Below are 20,963 nucleotides of genomic sequence, written 5' to 3' on the forward strand. Positions count from 1 at the left end.
AGGTCACGAGAGCCAATGTGCTCTAACTCTTCAACTGTTTGACGTAGGAAGGTCAAAGTTCACAGCATGGCACAGGACTGGTACTGATCCTGACTGAAGGCATTTTGGGACTTTTGCTGAAAACGCCACCTAGTGGACAGTGCAGGAAAGGCGCGAGAGCGTAGACGGCGGTCGCCAGAGCTCCCGCGGTCGCAAGGCTGGAGCGGCGCTGAGCTGCGAGGGCCGCCAATGCTGCTTGCAGCTTTAATTCTTTTTATTTCTGAATGAAGGAAATATTTACAATTCAGAAAGAAAGATACATTTGCCTAAAAAATGCGTATGAAAACACACAAACCAGCTTTTTTTTTTTATTTTAATGCATGTGTTCATATATTCATTGTACAAAAATCAAAACATTTTTTGTCTTTAAGTGTCCAGCATTATCAGAATGACTTTTCTACTTATTCCTTGTAAAAATAAATTGACTGCATTAGTTTTTGAGTCATTTTAATTCGTTCAAAAGTCTTCAAAAATCCATCTAACACATTGAATGGCAGTATGCTTGTACAGAAAAGAAAGTATGACAGAATTCAGATAAACCCCCAGATTATTAGATCCTCTGTAATTGAGCAGGATTTTATTTCAGTCTGTTTCACCCATCAGATGCTCAGTCTGCACAGCTGCTCCTGAAACCTTTAACAGCAATAATGTCATCAAATATAAATGAACTTTTACAGATGTGAAATAAATTCCTACCCAACATGCAGCTGCCTTTTTTTAAGTACTAAGAAATGCAGATCTGCAGACACAGAATTATCAGCAGAAGTTGAATTTACTTTATTTACATTTTTTGGTTTGTCTTTTATTGCAGGGAAAAAACAGGCAGCAATGGTCTGATTTAAAAAGAAAAAAAATCCTTTTGTGTTTCTTAAAAATAGCTGGTGAGTGTGATATGAATATGCTTTGCTCCAAGAGAACAAAACTATTTTTAAAGAGCAAAAGCTAATGAGAATCGTTTGCCATTTAGACAAAAAAAGGGTCAAAATGAGGAACACCAATCTTTCTGCACAGAGACGGTCAAACCTGTAAGTTTTGGGTGCATCTCGGGGAAAAATAAATCTTTACTCAAGTGTAGAACATTAATTTTACAATGGAATTAAAGTAAAATCACTAAGGTTTGTAAAAGTCTTTTTTTGTTTAAAATTAAGTAGAACTAATCCTATTGGCTGGTTAGTACAGGTGGGACGGGTTTTTAGTTGACTTTTGTACTTTTGCTTGTTTACCTCAACTCTTCCTCAGTTATGAGGTGACTTCGACAAAATACACAAGAGACGTGTATAAAGAGCTGCTGATCTCCCTCGTGGCTTCACTTTTTATGGGCTTTGGCGTGCTGTTCTTACTACTGTGGGTTGGCATCTACGTATGAGGGTACGTCTGAAATCCCGCTCACCGGACTTCATGTTGCTGAGACAGACTTGTTAACGATGCACTCTCTTTGATTTTGTTTTCTTTCTTTCCAGGTAACTAAATGCAAATAATGACACATTCCAGCAGAATAAAGGACATCACAGACAACAAAGACGGGATTTTGGATTTAAATGTATGGCACTGACAATATTTGGAATCAGATGGACTCTGGATATTTCACAAGTAAAGGGGATTTGTACAACTTCTGGTGTCTTTCTTTAAGCCTGCTTACAGTAAGCTACTGATTAGATAATACTGAGGCGTAGCAGTTTTGTAAAATGTTTATAGTGCACTTCAGCTTCACTTGACTGAGAACGGGAAGTTATTTTGTCACACAGATGTCTATTTGCGGCGTGTTTCACTAGTGGCGCCTAAAACCTCAATCCCTGATTAATCTTTGCGTTAAAAATAGAGCACCCTGTCTCACCTTGTCTCAGGATAATACTGACTATCCCAGTGACAAAGGATTACGTCGTATTTAGATAAGAATTACTTAATAAAAAACAATTTCCAAAAAAGCATTGTGAACACGATTCCAAAAATCTCCACCTGAGTTTGTGTAAAAAAAATTGGCTTGTTAAACTGCCATTAAGCGTGTAAACAGAACATAGGAATATTTTATAAGGCAAAACAGCCAAAGTGTTCTCTTCCTCTGAGGAGAATATCAAAACGTTCAAACTGGACTATCACTATAAACTCTCCTAAAACAAGTTCTTGGGTACAGAACAGGAAAAAAACCAAACATACCAAGGCAGGTAAAACATGTAACAGTCCTTTTAAAATGTTGAACTTTCTTTTAAGCCCGCAGTTCAGTTTGTTTTACAAGGCCACCAAGATTACCAGCCTCAATCCTGATTAAAACTACACTACATGTGCCATCCTTGTGTACACCTACCTGTGTAAACCTCTTAACCACCCATCTGCCTGTCTGTGGGGGAGCCAGTAAACACAAATCTGGACACTTGGTCCCATTCACTACCTGTTTGCGAGTCCCGTCCGTGTTCCAGCGTCAGCCTGTTTTGCGCTCCGCGTGTGTTAAGATGTAGAAAATGATTCGGAGCTTCCGATGAGGCTGCCCACTCGTGGAGCGTCAGGTGAATCTTTTCGGGGTTTCCCTTATTAAAACGTAAAACGGTCCCGTCTTCACTGGCGAGTTCTGGCAAACGCGTCACGCAGCCACAGAGAGTCCTCGTACAGCCTCGGGTCGCCCATAAACTCCGCTGTGCGTTTGTACAAGTAGTAGTACAACACAGCCGCTGTTAACACACAGAGGTAGTTACTGTATATAAATACATATAAATGATGGAGACCTTTAAATGAATCCACCTGTTATCTGGAATGTATTACCTGTTCTCTGGAAAACAAAAAGAGCTTGGAGACCATCTGTCCAAATGAAGCGGTTCGAGTCGAGCCATCTCAGGTTCTAAAACAACCCCCACCAAAAAAAAAAAACCCACAATGTTTATGATATAGTTTCTACATTTAGGGAGGGGTTTCAGTTGAACTCGGATCAATATCTCTGAAGTTTGCAAGCAGCTGCAGGCGAGTGTCTGAACGTACCAACACCCAGCAGTGGAGACAGATGCTGAGGGTCAGGTAGAGAGCAGAGAAGGCGAGCAGAGCCCTGAATCTCTCCAGCAGCAGAGACACGAGGCCGACCTGGAACACGTAGGTGTTGAACATCATCAGGAGGATGATGATGACGCTGAACAAGATGGCGATGTCCTGGATTCTGCAGTTTCCCGAACAACAGACGGTTGGATGTTAAAGAGTTATACTGATTTGAGTCAGAAATGACTGTTTCTAATGGGGGGTTTAATGATCAGACATCATAAAAAAATAAAACCCCAAAGGTATTACATTACTATTATTATTATTAATTATGGCAGCTGTTCTCCCAATAAAAAAAGAGGTAGTGGTGGTTGAGAAGTCAGATTCCTTTTCTCTTTTGTTACCAAATCTAATCAGGGAAATAAGAGTTTCATAAAGCAACTTTGAGGGCGATAAACTAAAACATTTGTTCTGGGAAGTAAGCGACTTTTAGTTCTATGTAAATGACAACATTTTAAACTTATTATGGATCAAACGCATGAGGACTTTCTCAGGTTCTGCAGCTTCTTCAAAGATTGTGTTTTCTGCTCCCCAACCTCTCTTTTTCTTTAAGTCCATAATAGCAATCAGATGACGGAGAAATGATTTCTTGAATGCGTAAAAGCCAACACGATGCATTGAGTGATTTAACCCCCCCCCCAAATGTAGTCTCTGAACTGCACCTAACCCAGAGCATTTTAGTGTATTTAAACCTTTATTTGCTAAGCCGTAAGAGACTAACTAAGTTCAGACAAAACTTGGTTCTAGGTCTTCTGAGCACGCTGTTCTGTGACTCACATAAAAAGCACGAGCTGGATGACCGGCGCCCCCCTCAAGAGCTCACTGAAGGAGTTGACGAAGAGGTCGTAGGTCAACAGCACCAGCTGGATCAGCAGCACCAGCGAGTAGTTTCCAGTCTGGAGCATCTTCAGGGGCAGGCTGTCACAGTCCTTCTGTCTTTCGGCTGCTCTCCTGGACGGCTTCAAGGCAGTGACGCAGATCTATTCAGTCAGCTTCATCCACCTACATGCTTTAGGGTGAAAACAGTCCATCCACATAATAGTTTTTTTTTTATAGCTCTTGAGATGTTCCCCTGTCAAGAAACATGTTTGCTGTCCAAGATGAAAAGGAAACTGTGGAGAGTGGTGCCGGTCACACGCTGCCTGATGTTGGCATCCTTGGTGTTAAAGGTCTCCCCGACAGCAGCATCACCTGCGAGGGACAACAGGAGCTGTGAAACACTGCCAGGCAGAGCTGCAAATCGTCCGCCTCCGAGGCCAAACACGCACAGCATCTTAGCTCCGTGGCCACCTCCAGTGCTACGAGGAGTTCATGTAACTTATCCTCCGTCTCAGACAGCTAAATTAGAAGTAAACCCATCCGCGTAAGGTCAACATGTTCACACAGGCAGACGTGTAAAGGTTGAAGCTGGGATTATAGATTTGACCCAAGTCAATTTACACGGGCATCACAATCTTTTGTTTTTGTCGCACTCTCCTCTACTTTTACACCCCCTAATGACGATTGTCTCGGCGTAGTTTATATTTAGCTCGGGTTGTGGATAAGCTCGACGGATAAAGAGGTTAAAAGTGGCTCGTTTCTGCAGCTGCCGCCGACTGAACTTCATCGTTTACTACACCAGTCCATTGTTTTGACCCGCGCTCTGTTGCTATGAAAACCGGGCTTGACTGCGACATACTCACCGTGTGAAGGAAACAAGTTACCCCGAGCTACAACATAAAAGCACCCAAAGTTCAAATATTTCTACTTTAACCCACACAAAATGCTACCCGCTCAAAGCACCCACAGCCATTTTTTTTCCAGCGGTAACGTCTGTATTTCCGTAACTCCATGGCAACGCTTCGATTTACCGTAATAACGGAAACGCTTTCGTCTGAACGCACCGGAAACGCAGGCCACGAAAGATAGCGGTGATTTTAGGCGTCAATATATCTATCCACCCTAATTTTAACATACTTTAGCGGAAAATTAAAACGCCATTTTATGAAAACTAGAACAACTGGGTGCGGCTGAGTTTTAGCTTCCTCGCTACACCGAATATTACGGTAAAAGTAAAAAGGCTCTCGCTCGCCCTCTAGCGGCTGAAGTGAAAGCTTGAGGGCATAACTGAGGCGAGGCTGATCAAAGGTAGAAGACTGCTGACAGAGGACGACAGGTGAGCAATCAAACTTTTTCTCAACTTCGCTCAGCTGACATACAGCAAAGGGAACACGGATCATGTAGAAGTACACATGTTTAACTTTTATTTCATATAACAGATTAGGTTAATTAACCACTGCGTGCGTGTGTGTGTGTGTGTGTGTGGGGGCTTCTGTTTTAATGAAAGTTTAATGCTGGTTTTAGTTTCCCCAGCTTGAAGGCTGTTCTCAAACTGAGCTCACCTCATATGCAATACAGGTGTTCAGGTTGCGTTTACTGTTATAGCAATTACAAGCACATGTTCACAACTATAAGCTACTGTTTAACTTGTTTTATCAGAAGAGTGTGTAACATATGCTCAAAGTTAACCCACATAATCATGCAACACTGTCTTTTTTCCCCCTTCCTTCTAGCCTGCTACGTATCGCTGACATTATCACTTTCCCTGAATGTTGAGGCTTGCATGTGTGCCAGGCTCTGACATTGATTAATACTGGAGTTTATTTGACCTTTGGTGTGGCTCTGGAGAGTCCAGCTTTACACCTGAAATCCTCAACACACATTGTGTACACAAGTCTTATCTGGAACTGTACTAAACGTACTAAAGATTAGAAATTTTGAAGGCTTCCCGAATCATCTCTGAGATAATTTACTACTACTATCAGCACATTGGGTTTTTTTCATATATGTATATTTTATGTCTTCAGAGATAGCACGAGGAGACAGATGAAGCAAGAAAGCCTGACAGTATTTTATTTAATACTCAGCTGGACTTCAATTCAGCATAATTTGAGCCTAATTTCTGTAAAAAATAAGTGAGCTGATCACATTTGATGAAATCAGAATGTCCTTTAAAATCCAAAGGCGTGATTTTTTCCCCCTTAGCTCTTTAGAGTACAATCTGTTTGTGATTGTGGCAGCCCAGACGAAGCAAACTGCAAATGATCCATTTGCATGTCCCGCAGAGCTCAGCCCTCCCCTTTAAGAACACACAATTCTTCTCATATGACACCATCCTGTTTTCGTCCCCTCTGCACATCCTGGTGCCGTTTTGTGCGGCTTATCCCCCCTGTTGAATAAACAGTGAACGGCGGCGGGCTGCGATCTCTGAGGCCTCTGTGCGTTTCTGACACACCTTGGGTTGATCGTGTGCGGGAATGGTTCCCTCAGCTGCCGTCTGCTCATCCTAGATACTCAGAGTGTTGTAAAGTGTTGTGCAGGAGGCGACTGACAGCTGATCATGTGCGCAGCCACGGGAGTTTGCTCTGCAGCTCGTATTTGGCAAGGGAGTAGCCCTGCAGCCAACTTCTCCCAGTTTACTGCAGCATTTAGGAGAGTCTTCGGGGGGGGCAGGGCAGGGCAGTGTGTTTTTGACAAGTGAAACATAGTTAAAATGTTGTTCGATTTAAAGGCTCAACGTTCCTTGAGGGAATGCATATCGCCCACCGCCTTTCATGCCAGAGTTTTAAACTAAGACCAGCTCATTCTGAGAAGATATGGAGTTGTAGCTGTTTTGGTCAAATGATGCCATCCTGTGCGATCTCTTGGATTTCGTGTCGTGGATGACTCTCAGCTACTACCACACCAAACTTTACTCAGTGTTATGTTAGTGTAAGTGTTTTGTGATGGATAATTTTGATTAGCTGTGCTGACTGTCATGTATTGGGCTGACTCCCCGACCTAATCATGTGTAGATGTTCATCCAGTGATTACTTTTTTTTTTTCTGTTCAGTGGTTCACGAGATATTTTGCTAACAGTCAAGCAGGGTCGACACCAACAGTTATTGCCAAAGTTTTAAGCAAAGCTCTTTCACAACGCGTGGCGCTCAGATTATGTGTTCAGGATGATACTCGCCTACTACCACTAGCTGTGAAATTGGCTCAGTTGCAGCCATTTTTCGTTTCCTAATGTCAGTTGGCTGTGGCGGCCATCTTGAATTGGGTTGATTCCAAATGTTAATCGGTTGCAGATGCGCACCCAGTGATTACTTTGAAACGTTCATTAAAATCTGTCCAGTGGTTCATGGGATATTTTGCTAACAGACAAGCAGAATTGACACCAGTAGCTGAAACCTGATCTCAGCTACCGACAAGCCAAATCTTGGCTCAACATCTGTAAAATTAGCCGACTTTTAGATATTTGTGTTTTCTAAGGTTGCTTAGCTGTAGCGGCCATCTTAAAAATAGTTGCCTCCAACAGTTAATCAGTTGTAGTTGCACATCCATTGATCACTTTCTGATAGTTTTACTAAAACCTGTCCAGTGGTTCATGAGCTATTTTGCTAACACAACAAGCAAATGAACACACACACACATACATTAACCAGGAAGTTAATCTGTGCTTGCTGACAGGAATTCATTGTGTCTCTGTTCAGGAATGTCTCAGTGGCTGAGCGATGGAGAGGTCCTGGTGGGTCAGGGCAGTGGTGAAGCGGTGTCGGTGAGCCCCAGACTGCGGAGCCTGCCCGCCGGGAGCCCCAGGCCGGGTCAGAGACGTAGTCCGCTGCATTCACCGCGTGTCCGAGAGGCAGTCTCATCAAGCCCACAGGCAGAGACCATGGGCAAGGCCAAAGAGCTGTTCGTCCTGTGTGACAAGGAGGGGAAAGGGTTCATCACCAAGAGGGACATGCAGGTACGCAGCTGCCGCGTTCGAGCAGAAACCTTCCCGCTGGTCCTCACAGCGCTGAGCTCACTCTGTTCTGTCTCCCCCCCGGCCAGAGGCTGCAGGGCGAGCTGCCTCTGTCCTCCGAGCAGCTGGAGACCGTGTTTGAAAGCCTGGACCGAGAGAGCAACGGGTTCCTCACTCCAGTTGAGTTCTACACAGGCCTCGGTGAGTTGACCGCGACAGCAGAACCGGCGCCGAGCCCCTGTGTTCGCTCATCACGTGTTCCCGCGTTGTTCTCTGCGTGGTGAAGGGGACCTGATGGGGCTGGAGGAGGCGACCGAGCTGCATCCAGATGAAGCAGAGGAGGACGGAGACGAGGTGGACTGGTCCCGGGACCCCACTGCAGTCAGATTTGTCAACATACTGACGGAGCTTGGAGCTGACAAACTCTTCAAAGAGTAAGGCCTTTCACTGGCATAGCTATAGCTCACATGACCCCTGGTAAAAATCGGATTCATTTATGACGACTGTTTTTAGTCTATGTAACACTTATGGTGAAAATGGGCCATAAACAATTATTTTTTTAATGTAAGTCGATATCTGGAGCTTATTCAAGGACCTCCATTTGGTGTTTCATGACCCTCAGTGGGGTCCTGACCCTAACTTTGGGAACCACTGATCTGCTGTAAGCCAAGTTTTCAGCTGATGACTCTTTGGGGATCACCTTATTGGTGCTAAAATCCTGTTTTATCTAGAAAAACCATGTTTTCTCTGGTTATATTTTTAAAAAATTCAATCAAAAACGGTGAATAACTGTCTTTGTGACAGACAGTCTTAAAGGTTTAATTTAAAAGGAGTTCTGTAAGCGGTCTGTTTTGTGTCGACACAACTCTGGCTCATCCACCGAGTTTAGAAGGCATTTTTATACCTAAATGATTGACAGGTCAGAGTTAGGAGGTTTAGGAAATCACAAAAAAAAATTTGATAAAGGAGCCATGGTCCAAAGAAATACTTTGAAAGCCATTCAGAAAGCGTGAAGCACTATTGATCAAGACCACTTCCTTTTTGGAAGGAAAATAAAGCGAATGAGAAACGACTGAAGAGTTTTGCACAGTTCTGCATTTAGTGTCATTTCATCTCACTGTTTTGGAATATGTCGTAGGTTGTATGTTGTGTTTTCGGTTCTGTGAGCTGTTGTGTTTTTGTGTTGCGAGCCAGTCAGCAGGAGCTTTGCTCTCTGTGGTGTGAGCTTCAGAGGGGCAGACCGGAGCTGCTGAGCGCCCTGGAAGGTGTCCTGGTCCTCGCCATGTCCCATCTGCAGGACACCATCAGAGAGAGAGACAATCTGGAACAAGCCCTTCGCAGGTGCTGCACGCTGCCTTAATTCTCCGTAGTTTGTCTGAAAGCGTATGTACTTCATTCCTTTGATTTGCTCTGCTGTAGACGGGAGAGTGAGCACGACCAGATGGTCCGGTCCATATATGAAGAAATGGAAATCCAGGTCAGGGAGGAGAAGGAGAAGAGGCTGGATCAGGAGCAGGTACACGCTGGCTGGCTCAACCACTCTTCCTCTGAGCAGAAGAGAGAGATTTTATAAGTGTTTAATTTATTTGAATATCAAGGACCAATTCAGGGAGAAGCAGAGAGGTCAGCGGCTGGAGGAGGAGCTGAGGGCGAGGGAGCAGGAGCTGGAGAGCACACTGAGCAAACAGAAAGAGGTGAGGCCTCCCGCTGGCGCCGAAGTCGTTCCCGAGAAGAGTTTAACGCTGACGAGGGGCGGGGCCCGATTTTTGTTTCATCAGCTCGAGATCAAAATCCGACAGCTGAGCAGCGAGCAAGTGGGCATCAAGGAGCAGAACCAGCAGCTGCAGAGGCTGAACGTGCAGCTCCAGGAGCAGGTGGAGAGCAGCAGGGAGCAGCTGAGGTCAGCTCTGAGGCAGCTCAGCACGCTGCAGATCAGCGCCGCTCACGAGCAGGCAGCCCGGCAACGGTGAGTGTCCTGCGGCGAGAGGTGGGGGGGGATGATGTCTGTTAGCAAAATACGTCACGAACCACAGGATGAATTTTAATGACCCGATTCAAAATTGAATCGGGCCATTTGCTGACGTTAAAAACAAAACAAAACACAAAATGCCTATAACCCAGTCAGTTTTACAGATGTTGAGCTAATATTTGGTGTGGTAGTAGCTGAGACTGATCCCCAACATGCAATCTGAGCGCAAACAGCTTGTACAAGAGCTTTGTTGAAAATTCAGCCATTAACTATTTGAAGTCAACTCTGTCTGTCTGTTAGCAAAATATATCATAAACCACTGGACAGATTTTAATGAAACTTTCAGGAAATAATCATTAGATGCACACCAACAACTGATTGACATTTGGAGTCAACCCAATTCAAGATGGCCACCATAGCCAACTGACCCTGGAAAACACAAAAATGGCAGTGAATTTTACTGATATTAAGCTAGAATTTGGTGTGGTAGTAGCTGAAAGTCATTCACAACACATACAGGGTGGGCCATCTTGCAATATTATATTAAATGGCATAAAGTTATTATCAAACTTTGACCTAAACAAAGACAACTCTTTCATCTTATTTAAAGGATGATCTCAGTCTAAAACTCTGGCATGAAAGGTGGCGGGTGATATGCGTTCCTTTAAGGAATGCTAAGCCTTTAATTTTTACTTATTGTAATTAAGATATTTTCACTGAGAGAGAAAAACCTTCATCTTGATAGTACCACTCATCCTCACACTCACTAAATTCATGTAATACAAGAACATGCCACAGATAAATAACAAAATTTTTTTTTTTTTTTGATTTACTGTAGGAATGTGATGAAAGTGTCAAGAAATATCAAGAAAGAAAAGGAAAGTCTCATACGACAACTGGAGATATTGAGGTACGTTTAAACTGGTTTGTTGTTTTTAAAGGAGTTATTCTGCTTTGGACACTGGGTTAATTTTTATTTAGATTTTAAATTAAAAAGGTATCCATGTGGAACGATGCTCGAGCCTTCATATTCTTTGCTTCTCCCAGTGGAAAAAAAATTGGTGTCAAAATGGTCTTACGTTACGGTGTATAACTGCGATCGTTAGTTTTCTGTAAATTTTAGGAGATTCACTAATAGTCAGTCCCATTTATTTAAAGTGACTAATTATTTAACACAAAGATTACAAGCTTACCTGAAGGAAACCAGCAGGATGAAATAATTGTTTGATTTTATATTTTATTGCCCAGTAATCATTAATCTGACAGTGTCCTGACAGTGTAATGGAAGCATGATTAAGAACCAACTCAGCTGATTAATTTTTGGTGCTTTACTGATTTATCCAGATTTATTGAAAGAAATGTGAGGATTTTTTTGCTAAACCAAACATTAAAGTAATGTTCAGGGAAAATTTGAGTTTTAAGCCAAAATGGAGGTAAGCATTTTTTTTTTAATTTTAACCATATAAAATGATCGTCTTCTTCTGAGGACATATATTATACAAACTGGATCAGGAATTTAATCTTAGGATGAAATGGCCAGCTTTATTTCCAATATTCATAAGTTATGATAACTTTGAAATCAATCCACAAACACTGTGTTCACAAGCTGTCAAAAACTGGAAAGTTCTTTTTTTTTTCTAGGCCATTTTTCTCTCCAGGAATTGTAATTACCAGCGTACATTTTTCCCTTTTTTTTTTTTTTTTTTTGTTTAATTGAAAATCTGACTGTGTTAAAAATAAAATGTTTATAATAATAAAAAAAGACTTTATTTTTTTCTCCAAAAGTAGCACCAAGATGCAGGGTTTTCATCTCTGTCACATTAAATTTACAAATGATATCCTTCAGGTTACTGCACACATGTATTTGTACAAATAAAATCCAACTGAAAAGAGAGTTACAGAAAATCTCATTTATATGGCAAATTATGGCTGCCTAATTATATATTTATTGTCTACCACAAAATTGTCTCAAAATCAGCCAATTCAACACAGATTGTTTAGTTTCAGGTTTAATTTGAACATTTGGGAAGACGTTTTTTTCTAAATGACCATTTTGACACTAATTTCTCTCCAGATGATCTTTTAAACAATATAATAATGAAACGCATTTCTCTCGTTGTTTCAGGGATATGAACAGAAGGCTGCGAGATGAGAGAGACGTCCAACAATCACATCAGAGGGTTAGTCACAGACACTCTGTCCTTTCTCCTTCGCCGTCACCGTGTTACCTCAACGAAGAGCCTTGTGCATCCTGGACCCGGCAGGTCTACCCGACCTGAACGAGGCGTCGCGCTTTCCTCCACCCTCTGGACGCCGATTAACCACATGGGCAGCTGCTGTTATTTGGTTGATCATTTCTAAGGTTGCTGTGTTGTTGTTGTTGTTGTTTTTTCTCTGGATGTAGTCAGCGAAGCGACGGGTTGTGCTGAACAGACATTTATTGCGTGCTGTGTCAACTTGAAGAAAATAACTGTAATTATTTGTTTGTTAGCCGTAGTCTTTATCACAACCTGTATGTAGGTGAATTAAACTCACCCCTCTGCTAAGTTCTGTAGGATTTCATGAATCTCATCCACATTCCATGAGAAAACGAATAAAATATATTTTTCCAAAGATGCTCTCTGTAGATATTTTTTTGAATTTTAAACACCCTTAATTGTTGTATATCTGACAGGGAAGTTGCATAAAATTTAAACAAGAAACTGTTTTCCCTGTAACATAACACCTGTGGTGTATTTCTTATAATTTATGTTTTCATCTTATAAAGAAATAAGCCTGTTGCTGGGGAAAATAATTTAATACTGAACTGGTTTGCAGCAGAATAAAAGGCACATTAGGACTTGTATTCTGCATCAGATGATGCATGTGTGTGAAACAAATCAGAAAATACATTTTTGATTTAGATTTACACCATAGCGTAGCTTAGTTTCAATCACTCCTTATTTTCACTTATATCATTTTAATGCTACTTGTTTCTTTTGCCTCACTTTCCATTGAACATTATAGAACCCAGAAGTCCCAAAGGCTTTGCAGAAGAAAGGCTCAATCATAGGTAGCTACTTACTGCAGGACGAGCCGGTGGAAAGGTTTGTACCATAAATTGAACACATTCGCCATTTTTGCAATAATGACACAAAATAACTCCTATACTTTTTTTTTATATGCATTGATTCTAAAGACGGCCGAGCTCTGCTGATGAGTTGGAGTTGACCGAAAAGACAGATTCTTCCGAGACACTCCGCCCGTCATGTGTAAATGAAAGTGTTGAGCAGATGCACACCCAGGTGGGCAAAAACCTTAAATCCTACAGAATGTACGACTTGAGGACAATACTGAAATGTCAGACAAAGCAGAAGGTTAAATTTGGCACCCCTCTATTTTAATTTTAGAGCAAAACTGTCAGTCCTCAGCGAGTGTTTAAGGTGGTATTTCTGGGTAACTCGGGGGTGGGTAAGAGCTCCTTCATCCAGCACTGCTGCACGGGACGATTCTACAGCAACATGAGTTCTTCCGTCGGTAAGCTTTTCTTTATTACCATACAAACACAAGCCTTTACATAATATAGAACTGTAATCTGGCCATGATTATCTGTTTCATGAACAGGCAGGTGTGTTTAGACTCTCTAAATCTAAAATAACCTCTAAAAAAACCCCACATTTCTAATTTCAATGGCACTATTTTGTGTAAAATGATTAAACAGCTATTTTTATTTTTATCATTGCAAAACAGCAAAAGGTTCAAAGTGGCACACTGTCTGACTCTTGTTTTTGAATTGACAGAGTAAATCTCAAATTATGAACTGGCACAGTTCAGAAAGACCTCGGCTTGCATCACACTACTTACTCACATTCTGCCCTGCCCTGCAGAGGGGAGGGAGACGTTTGGTTAAGTTTGGAGCAGTTGATTCATGACCTTACAGCTCACTAAAGGCCTACTCAGAGGGGAAACAGCTTCAGGTTTCAGAGTTTGCTGAAAGAAACCACCTCGACTCACTTAAATAAAAAAAAAGGTTTTTGAAGTGGGACATGGCACTTCTTTGCTGGACTGAAGATGACTGGAACTGAATTTTATGAACAGGTCAAAGCTGAAAACCTCTGGTTCTAACCTTATGTTTAACCTCAGAAAGATGAAGCATTGTTCCTCGGAGCTGCATGCTCATCTGAAACACAGGCATGTATTATTAATAGTGCGATCCGGGTCATAATCTGCATCACCACCAAAATGGAATCCATTGATTTTTGTGACAACCCCAGCATTTCCTGAAAATTTCCTCCTGATCTGTTCATGAATTTTTACCTGATCTTTGCTAACAGACAGACAAACAAACCGAGGACAGGACTTCCTTGGTGGAGGAAACAAAAGGGTCACATGTAGGAGCAGAGACAAGTTTTTAACAAAGGGGTTACCTGTGAACTTGACCTTAGACCCCATGAGCTTTGAAATCAACAGGTATCTTTGACCCATGAGGTGTCCAGCTGTGCAGTTTGACATTCCTACATTACACTGCTGCAGAGTAAGAGCACAAGGTCATCTGTGACCTTGAACTTTGACCCCATCACCTTGAAATCAACAGTGATCACCCTTGACCCATGACCCAGCTGTGGAGTTTAACATCCCTGTTAGACAGCTGCAGAGTTAGAGCACGGGCTGATCAGTGACCTTGACCTTTGACCGGATCACCACTGAAATTTGCTCTATGTGGGTAAAGGAAATGAGTGGATGGATGGACTCTGTGTACACCCTGCACTAAACCACCTTACTCCATGTTGGGTTCGTTTTTAGAGATTGGCTCCATGCAGCCAGCGAATCCAGATCCTGTTGTGGATCAAAGATTTTTGCTTCAGAACGATTCAGTTCTTCACATTACTGCATGTCAGTGAAAGTACTTATCCCAAAGCTGGAATAAAAAAAAAACAAGGTCTTTGAGTGGCTGTATTTGCCCGTTTGGAGAGTACTACATGAAGACTATATGATTTTATTATTTTTTAGGTATAGACTTTCAAATGAAGACTCTAACTCTGAACTCCACCACGGTCACCCTGCAGCTCTGGGACACGGCAGGGCAGGAGAGGTCAGACACGCGGCTCTCGTTCTTTCCTTTAAACTCAATTGTACTTTTCATAAAGAATATTTAAATTTACTTTGCTCTTTTTACTCGTTTTTTTTTTTTTTTTTCTCAGGTATCGCAGTATCACTGAGCAGTACTACCGAAAGGCTGATGGCGTCCTGGCTGTGTATGACATAACGCACGCTGCCTCCTTCACTGCGGCGAGAGGATGGATAGACTCTGTCAGGGTAAGCTGGTTATCATGCAAAACTGTGATTTGAATAAACATGCAGATTACTTAGGAAAATGCACAAAGGAAATCCCACTAAACACATAATGACAATTTAGCTTTAAAGTAAAAAAGAACTATTCTACTCTTCAGTTTTTGCGATTTATTTTTTGTTTTAGATAAAGGGCAGACAGCATATTGGTTTTTGTCTCTACTGCTGTATCTACAGTGAAATGTGTGTCCTATAATGTGTTGTGTGTCCGTCCCAGGAGAAGATGTGCGAAGGGACTGTGCTGATGCTGGTCGGGAACAAACTGGACCTAGCAGACAATCCCAGCAGCAGGAAGGTGACGACAGCAGAGGGTCAGAGTCTGGCAGAGGTGAGGTTCATTTGAATATTCAAATATCTTTCTGCAGTGATTCACTTAAAGCCAGCGTCAAGACGAAAAAACAAAAAAAATCAAATTTAAATAAATTTTTCTTCATCTTCTTGGCTTGTACAGCAGTACCAGGCTTTGTTTTATGAGTGCAGTGCCAAGACTGGAGAGAACATGGAACAGCTGATAGACCACCTGGCTGGGTAGGACTTTTTTTATTGAATACCCTCCAATTAGACCAGATCCTACAGAATGTTTCTATTTACAGCATTTGGTTTTTAACTTAAATAAATCCAAACTAAGTGACAGGTTTAATGGCACTTCCAGAGAGCTTTTGACTCAATATTAAGGTGAATTTATCAGCTGTAGTTTAAGCTATTTTGTCATGAGAAATGCATCAAAATTTCCAAAATTTAGTTCATTACTTTTAACTTTTCGAATTAATTAAAAATTCAAAGCAGCATCAACAAATGGCTATTTTTGTGATGCTACCTCGTATAGTTTTGATATGTGTAAGAAATTACAAAATAATTTACTTTTTACTTGTTCTTAGATCAGTCAGTAACAATTCAAACAGCTCTGAATTAAGTTGCTGTCAATGGATTAAGTAATAGTAAATACGTAAGCAGTTTAATAATTATGATTGAAAATAATTCACCAGTGTTTCACATATTCAGTTGTTTTATCTGGTTAACATGTTGCATGGAAAGTAGTTTGTTACACTTACACTGAGGTCTGAAATCCCAACTGTCCTCTCAAAGGTTGTGGTTTATTTTACAGACTGATCTGTTTAAATTGTGTTTTCGTCGTTTTAGGATGCTGATTACCAAGCATGATCAACAGTGTGAAGATGCTTTTTTACTGACCGAGGACACCGCTGAAAGACGTTGCTGTTTTTACAGTAAAAAGTAGCGCTCGGACTTTTGGAGAGAATTGTTACTCCCTGGCTTTGGTTCAGCATCATCCCACACCAACAAAGACTTATTATGTGCCCGGGCCACTCGGTTTAACATGAAACAACGACATTTTTCTGTCAACAAGTTTACTGAATAACATCTTTATAGTTAGTCTACTTCATATTGTTGTTTTAATAATAAATTTTAATATTTTTGATAACTCCTTCTGTTTGCTGTGGCTTAACTTTGGTGTCATGAGAACCCATGTGAGTATAAAACCAGATGGGGGCAGACAAGTACTCTGTGTAGCTTGTAGTGTGTGTGTGTGTGTGTGGGGGGGACGGCCTGCCTGTGGAGCCAAAAGAGGACAGACGCTCAGACGCTTGTGTGGGAGGCTCCCGGCTCTGAGTGTCAGCTGAAAACTTGACACTGTATTCGGTTCACCTTCAGCAACAGCAACACAGTGACCGAGGGGTCAGTGGGATCTGCGTAGACGCTCTGAGGTCCATCATCTACAACCAGGTAGGAGTGTTTCGGTCTCTATAAAGAGGGAGAGCAGTGTTTTCCATGACACGATGAGTTAAAAATAACTCAATGAGAGCATTGGCATTGTTGTTTTTCAGCAACGTTAGCACATGAAGTTTAGTACAAACCTTAAACATTTTATTATAAACTTAGATACGTTTATCAAGGGATGTTTGTCCGTTTCTTTAATCTGTATCTTTTAAGTCACATGTGTAGGAGAGATATTTAAAAGCCCAACCTCTCATTTTGCTCAGATTTGAAAGTTTTTTTTCTTTTTTTCCCAAAAAAAAGGTTCAGTTTAGGATAAAAGCCAACTTCAGAATCACAGAGTAAAAGAATCAGTGTAAGTCACCGAGATGGGGGAACATACGTCTGTCTGCTGGCTGACACGTGACACAAGTCGTTAAGTATGTTTTCACCACAACATATTTGATTTCATCCCTGTGCTCTTTCCGTCACTCCAGTTACACCAACTTGATGCCAGTTTAAAATAAAACCCTTTTCATTTCCACTTCAGTTGAACAGAATAAACAAAGATGACGTGCCTTTAAAAAGGGTCATTTATATGCTGCAGCTGAACTCGGTCCACAAGAACACCTTTTTCCACCAAAGGTGGAACTAATGCAGGCTGAAAGAGGAAATTCCTAAAGTACACATGATGTAGGCCACAACCAACTACTTCTAATCAGATACAGTGCTCAAGGAAAGCTTTACCTTGACATCAAGCAGAAATAGGAGGAGGAAGATGTGTGATAGTGTTATTATCTCCTGTAAAAGAACAATCTTGGGAAGTATGACCTAGATTCTGGACATCTTGTGTTTATTCTCCAAATCCTCTAAATCTTTTAAGGCATATTTGTTCTTGTTTTGTTGTGTGTATGAAACAGTTTCTAGACTCCTAATTTGTCTTTTCTTGTCCAGAATGGAAGCTCATGGCAAAAAATCAGACTCATGCGGGGTCATTTGTCTGAAATACCTACTTTTCCTGTTCAACATTTTATTCTGGGTAAGTTCACGTAAAAATGTAAAGAATTTCCTACAATAAAAACAAAAAGTGACAAAACCTTCTATTAAATGTATTAAATACTGCTTGAAAAGATACATGATATGAATAATAAAGAATATACTACAACACAGCCGCTTATCAGTCTTGAGAAATAAAATAAAAGTTAAATGCATTTGATTGCAAAATTTAGCTGCATGCTTGTTGGAGCTTACAGCAAATAAATAAGGTGTTGTCCCGTCTGCATTCTGATCATATTTTAGAAATAATGTCGTAACTGCTTTGAATTATCTGCTGCATTCTTGATGTGAGCATCTGGTCTGAATTGTGCCGATGGTGGTGTGTTGTGGAAGCTGGCAGGAGGGGCCGTGCTGGCAGTGGGAGTGTGGACTCTGGTGGAGAAGAGCGACTACATCAGTTTGTTAAACTCCAACTTCTACTCAACCTCTGCCTACATCCTGATAGTCGCTGGAGTCATCGTGATCGTGACCGGGATGATCGGATGCTGTGCCACCCTAAAGGAGATGAGAAGTCTTTTGATTGTGGTAAGGTGATAAGTCCTAATAACACAACACAAACAGGAGTATATATATTGGATTATTTACTGCTTTGTTTTACTTGAGCAAAGCTTATTTCAATATGTCAAATCAGAAACCAAGACATCTTTAAGAGTCTGAGCCGTGTGTTGAAAGTTAATCCCTGGTGACCTTCTGTCTGGTCTGCATCCATGTCAGACGTGCTGTTACATATAACAGAGAAAGTCACGCAGAGTGTGTCTTTAAGAGTTTACATTTAGAGCACGACTCATGCCCCAGGAATGAGGGGCATCATAGGCGGCTCAGACTGAAGCGTAAAGGAGAGGCAGACACAGGCAGTGAGATGATACGGTTCAGCGGCAAACCTGCACAAACTCTGAGACATCACGTCTCCATATCCTTCCTTTTCCACAGTTTTATCATTTATTCCCCAGTCTCACTTTTGATTTGGTGTTGTAGTCATGCACAAAAAGTTTCAGTGTTGATTTTATGTCTCAACTTTCATTTCCTTCACACTTTAGCACAGGTTTGCGTAGAAAACTGCCATAAAGATGGTGGAATGTGTGTTTTTCAGCTTGAGCTTATTCATACATGCATATTTTCTGCTTATTCTCTGCAGTATTTGGTTTTGTTGCTGTGTATTTTCCTGTTGGAGATCATTGCTGGAGTCCTGGCTTACATTAACTACCAACAGGTGAGGTGCTTTGCCTCCTGTTTTAACCTCTGTTAGTTTAATCCACCATCATTTTTGACACAGATGATTTTTGTGTTTTTAAATGTCAACGCAGCAACTGCAAAGTACACGCTTTGCAAATTAACTGTGCATCATTACACCTCGTGTGACTTCAAACTCAGTTCCTTACTTTCAAAAGTCTAACACCCAACAGTGCCTGGGTTGCTGCACTCTGTTGTGAGATTTGCTCTGCGTGCCTTTCTGTGCATGTTCTCTATTTGTTCTTCTTTTCTATTCTTCTCACACCTCTCTCTTTCTTCCTCCTTGTTCTCACTCCAGTGTTTCCCTTTCTGCCACCAGGTAATTTTATGACGTGTGTTCCTCTTTTGCATCAGCTTCTTCAACAGTTTTTTTGTTTTCTTTACAAAATGGGTCTTTGTGGAAGGGTTTTGAACAAATAATATTTTACCTGTTGTAGTTATTTTTTTTGCACGGCCTCAGTTTGGAAAAAATAGAGTTTAATTCTGACAGGACTGGACAGGATTTTATAAACCTTTACACTGCAGTGAATTTTATATTAGACAGTTTTTGACATAGAACTATGGTTATGTCCAAGTTGTAATAGCTGCAGTGGCACCTAGCTGTAGCAGTTTGGTGCAGCTTGGGGCACTTGGAGATTGGAGTTGTACAGAAGGGATAGTCTTGTCTTTTTTTGAAATAATGTTCTGTCAAGTAGTTATCAACAGTTAGTGACTTATCAGTCAAAGAACCCAGAGGCCAGCCAAAGGAGGCTTATGAAGGGGCTTTTTTTCAGGCTTATAAACCAACTCTTTTTCAAAAATGTCATATATTTGTGATAGAATCCTACATTAGCTCATTTAAAACCTCTACAGTTTTGCACGACACTGCTTGTTTAGTTTGTCGCTGTGTCCTCAAATGAACACTGTCCGTGTTACTTACAACCCAAATGTCCGTCTGTGTTTGGCTAACCGTTGGCCTTGCCTCAACAAAGACTTCTGCCCTTTTCTTCACAGTCTGTGCTCTCAGCCTTCCACTTTGGTCTTAGACTCACTTGCACTAGCTGTTGGCTCGTCAGTCCAATCAAAATGAATCTGTTTTTTCAGACTCAAGTCGTTCTAAGAGCTATCTACAGTATCAAAGCTATTAATTGTTCTTAATGTTTCCACAAAACCCCATTTTAAAAGATCTGGCTTTAATTTGTTTGTCTTTGCATTTTGTGAGTTAAGCAGCTGTTTTTCATAGTAACTTATAAGCTAATGTAAAAACTGCTCTGGTGAATCAGGGACTTAGAGTTTTAGTAATGTGTGGGCAAATGCTCAGGTAGACAGGAATGTTACAGGGGAGGAAAGAAACTTGACCAGAGGCTGTTTTTATATGTTGGGAGGAGTCGTGTCTGATGTTTTTTCTTTCTCTCCACGAAAATGCTTCTCCTGCTTCACAGCTGGATGAGGAGCTCAGACAGAATCTGAAGGAAACTATGCAGCAGAAGTACCACCAGCCAGGAGAGGAGAGCATCACGCAGGCTGTTGACAAGCTGCAGCAGGAGGTCTGGAGGGGGGATGTTTGAATCTTTCATGATTGCAGAAAAATTGGTCAAATGAAACACAGTTTTTCATTCTTCCTCTTCCCTCCCCTGCAGTTCAAGTGCTGTGGAAGTCACAACTTCTCAGATTGGACAGACAGCGTGTGGATCCAGGAAGCAGAGCACGGGCGGCTTGTTCCTGATAGCTGCTGCAAAACTCCCAGTGAGCTCTGCGGCCGCAGGGACCATCCATCCAACATCTACAAAGTGGAGGTAGGAGATGTTCATTGGCTCTGCATGGCTGAATATTCCAGTTCAACATTGTTGAACACCCCCCCCC

The 20,963-nt window shown here is 41.5% G+C and overlaps 4 protein-coding genes across 9 annotated transcripts in view; 3 read left to right on the forward strand and 1 right to left on the reverse strand.

The window, feature by feature from the left end:
• Positions 1-1,648, forward strand: part of tmem258 (transmembrane protein 258) — a 4,662-nt gene extending 3,014 nt beyond the window's left edge. Inside the window, exons 3-4 of the mRNA XM_017405575.3 lie at positions 1,279-1,407; positions 1,500-1,648. Of these exons, the coding sequence (XP_017261064.1) occupies positions 1,279-1,405 (127 nt within the window). The 3' untranslated portion in view covers positions 1,406-1,407; positions 1,500-1,648. The remainder of the gene's footprint in view (positions 1-1,278; positions 1,408-1,499) is intronic.
• Positions 1,649-1,801: 153 nt separating this feature from the next.
• Positions 1,802-4,863, reverse strand: tmem138 (transmembrane protein 138). The gene is made up of 5 exons (XM_017405574.3): positions 4,740-4,863; positions 3,835-4,248; positions 3,007-3,178; positions 2,794-2,869; positions 1,802-2,702 (listed from the first exon to the last, which is right to left on the reverse strand). The coding sequence occupies exons 2-5, from the start codon at positions 3,960-3,962 to the stop codon at positions 2,590-2,592; spliced, it is 489 nt and encodes a 162-aa protein (XP_017261063.1). The 5' UTR covers positions 3,963-4,248; positions 4,740-4,863; the 3' UTR covers positions 1,802-2,589.
• Positions 4,864-5,073: 210 nt separating this feature from the next.
• cracr2b (calcium release activated channel regulator 2B) lies at positions 5,074-16,624 on the forward strand. Of its 3 annotated transcripts, none has more exons than XM_037978474.1 (18): positions 5,074-5,212; positions 7,572-7,828; positions 7,915-8,026; positions 8,112-8,259; positions 9,020-9,166; positions 9,245-9,341; positions 9,424-9,519; positions 9,604-9,791; positions 10,633-10,704; positions 11,920-11,974; positions 12,801-12,880; positions 12,973-13,078; positions 13,184-13,310; positions 14,784-14,865; positions 14,975-15,089; positions 15,340-15,450; positions 15,577-15,650; positions 16,263-16,624. In XM_037978474.1, the coding sequence occupies exons 2-18, from the start codon at positions 7,574-7,576 to the stop codon at positions 16,357-16,359; spliced, it is 1,962 nt and encodes a 653-aa protein (XP_037834402.1). In that variant the 5' UTR covers positions 5,074-5,212; positions 7,572-7,573; the 3' UTR covers positions 16,360-16,624. The 3 variants fall into 3 exon arrangements, with proteins under 3 accessions (XP_037834402.1, XP_017261203.2, XP_024859419.2); XM_017405714.3 differs by having other exon boundaries at positions 15,574-15,650; positions 16,263-16,623; XM_025003651.2 differs by lacking the exon at positions 5,074-5,212 and adding an exon at positions 5,242-5,282 and having other exon boundaries at positions 15,574-15,650.
• A 69-nt stretch (positions 16,625-16,693) lies between these two features.
• gatd1 (glutamine amidotransferase like class 1 domain containing 1) overlaps positions 16,694-20,963 on the forward strand; it is a 7,005-nt gene continuing 2,735 nt past the window's right edge. The window contains exons 1-8 of one of the 4 annotated variants that reach the window (XM_025003777.2): positions 16,694-16,865; positions 17,160-17,275; positions 17,790-17,874; positions 18,225-18,416; positions 19,027-19,101; positions 19,420-19,440; positions 20,543-20,647; positions 20,741-20,896. In XM_025003777.2, the coding sequence (XP_024859545.1) occupies positions 17,791-17,874; positions 18,225-18,416; positions 19,027-19,101; positions 19,420-19,440; positions 20,543-20,647; positions 20,741-20,896 (633 nt within the window). In that variant the 5' untranslated portion in view covers positions 16,694-16,865; positions 17,160-17,275; position 17,790. Of the gene's footprint in view, positions 16,866-17,159; positions 17,875-18,224; positions 18,417-19,026; positions 19,102-19,419; positions 19,441-20,542; positions 20,648-20,740; positions 20,897-20,963 lie in introns of all 4 variants that reach the window. The other 3 variants (XM_037978475.1, XM_017406203.3, XM_025003778.2) reach the window with 3 other exon arrangements.

Source organism: Kryptolebias marmoratus, linkage group LG11 (genome assembly GCF_001649575.2).
Source record: "Kryptolebias marmoratus isolate JLee-2015 linkage group LG11, ASM164957v2, whole genome shotgun sequence".
Classification (NCBI taxonomy): domain Eukaryota; kingdom Metazoa; phylum Chordata; class Actinopteri; order Cyprinodontiformes; family Rivulidae; genus Kryptolebias; species Kryptolebias marmoratus.

Coding starts and splice junctions, on each gene's coding strand:
- tmem138 (XM_017405574.3), bottom strand. CDS start 3,962: ATGCTCCAGACTGGAAACTACTCGCTGGTGCTGCTGATCCAGCTGGTG. Junction 2,870..3,006: donor GTCTCCACTGCTGGGTGTTG/GTACGTTCAGAC, acceptor GGGTTGTTTTAG/AACCTGAGATGGCTCGACTC. Junction 2,703..2,793: donor TTTTGTTTTCCAGAGAACAG/GTAATACATTCC, acceptor GTGTGTTAACAG/CGGCTGTGTTGTACTACTAC.
- cracr2b (XM_017405714.3), top strand. CDS start 7,574: ATGTCTCAGTGGCTGAGCGATGGAGAGGTCCTGGTGGGTCAGGGCAGT. Junction 9,167..9,244: donor CTGGAACAAGCCCTTCGCAG/GTGCTGCACGCT, acceptor GCTCTGCTGTAG/ACGGGAGAGTGAGCACGACC. Junction 13,311..14,783: donor CAACATGAGTTCTTCCGTCG/GTAAGCTTTTCT, acceptor ATTATTTTTTAG/GTATAGACTTTCAAATGAAG.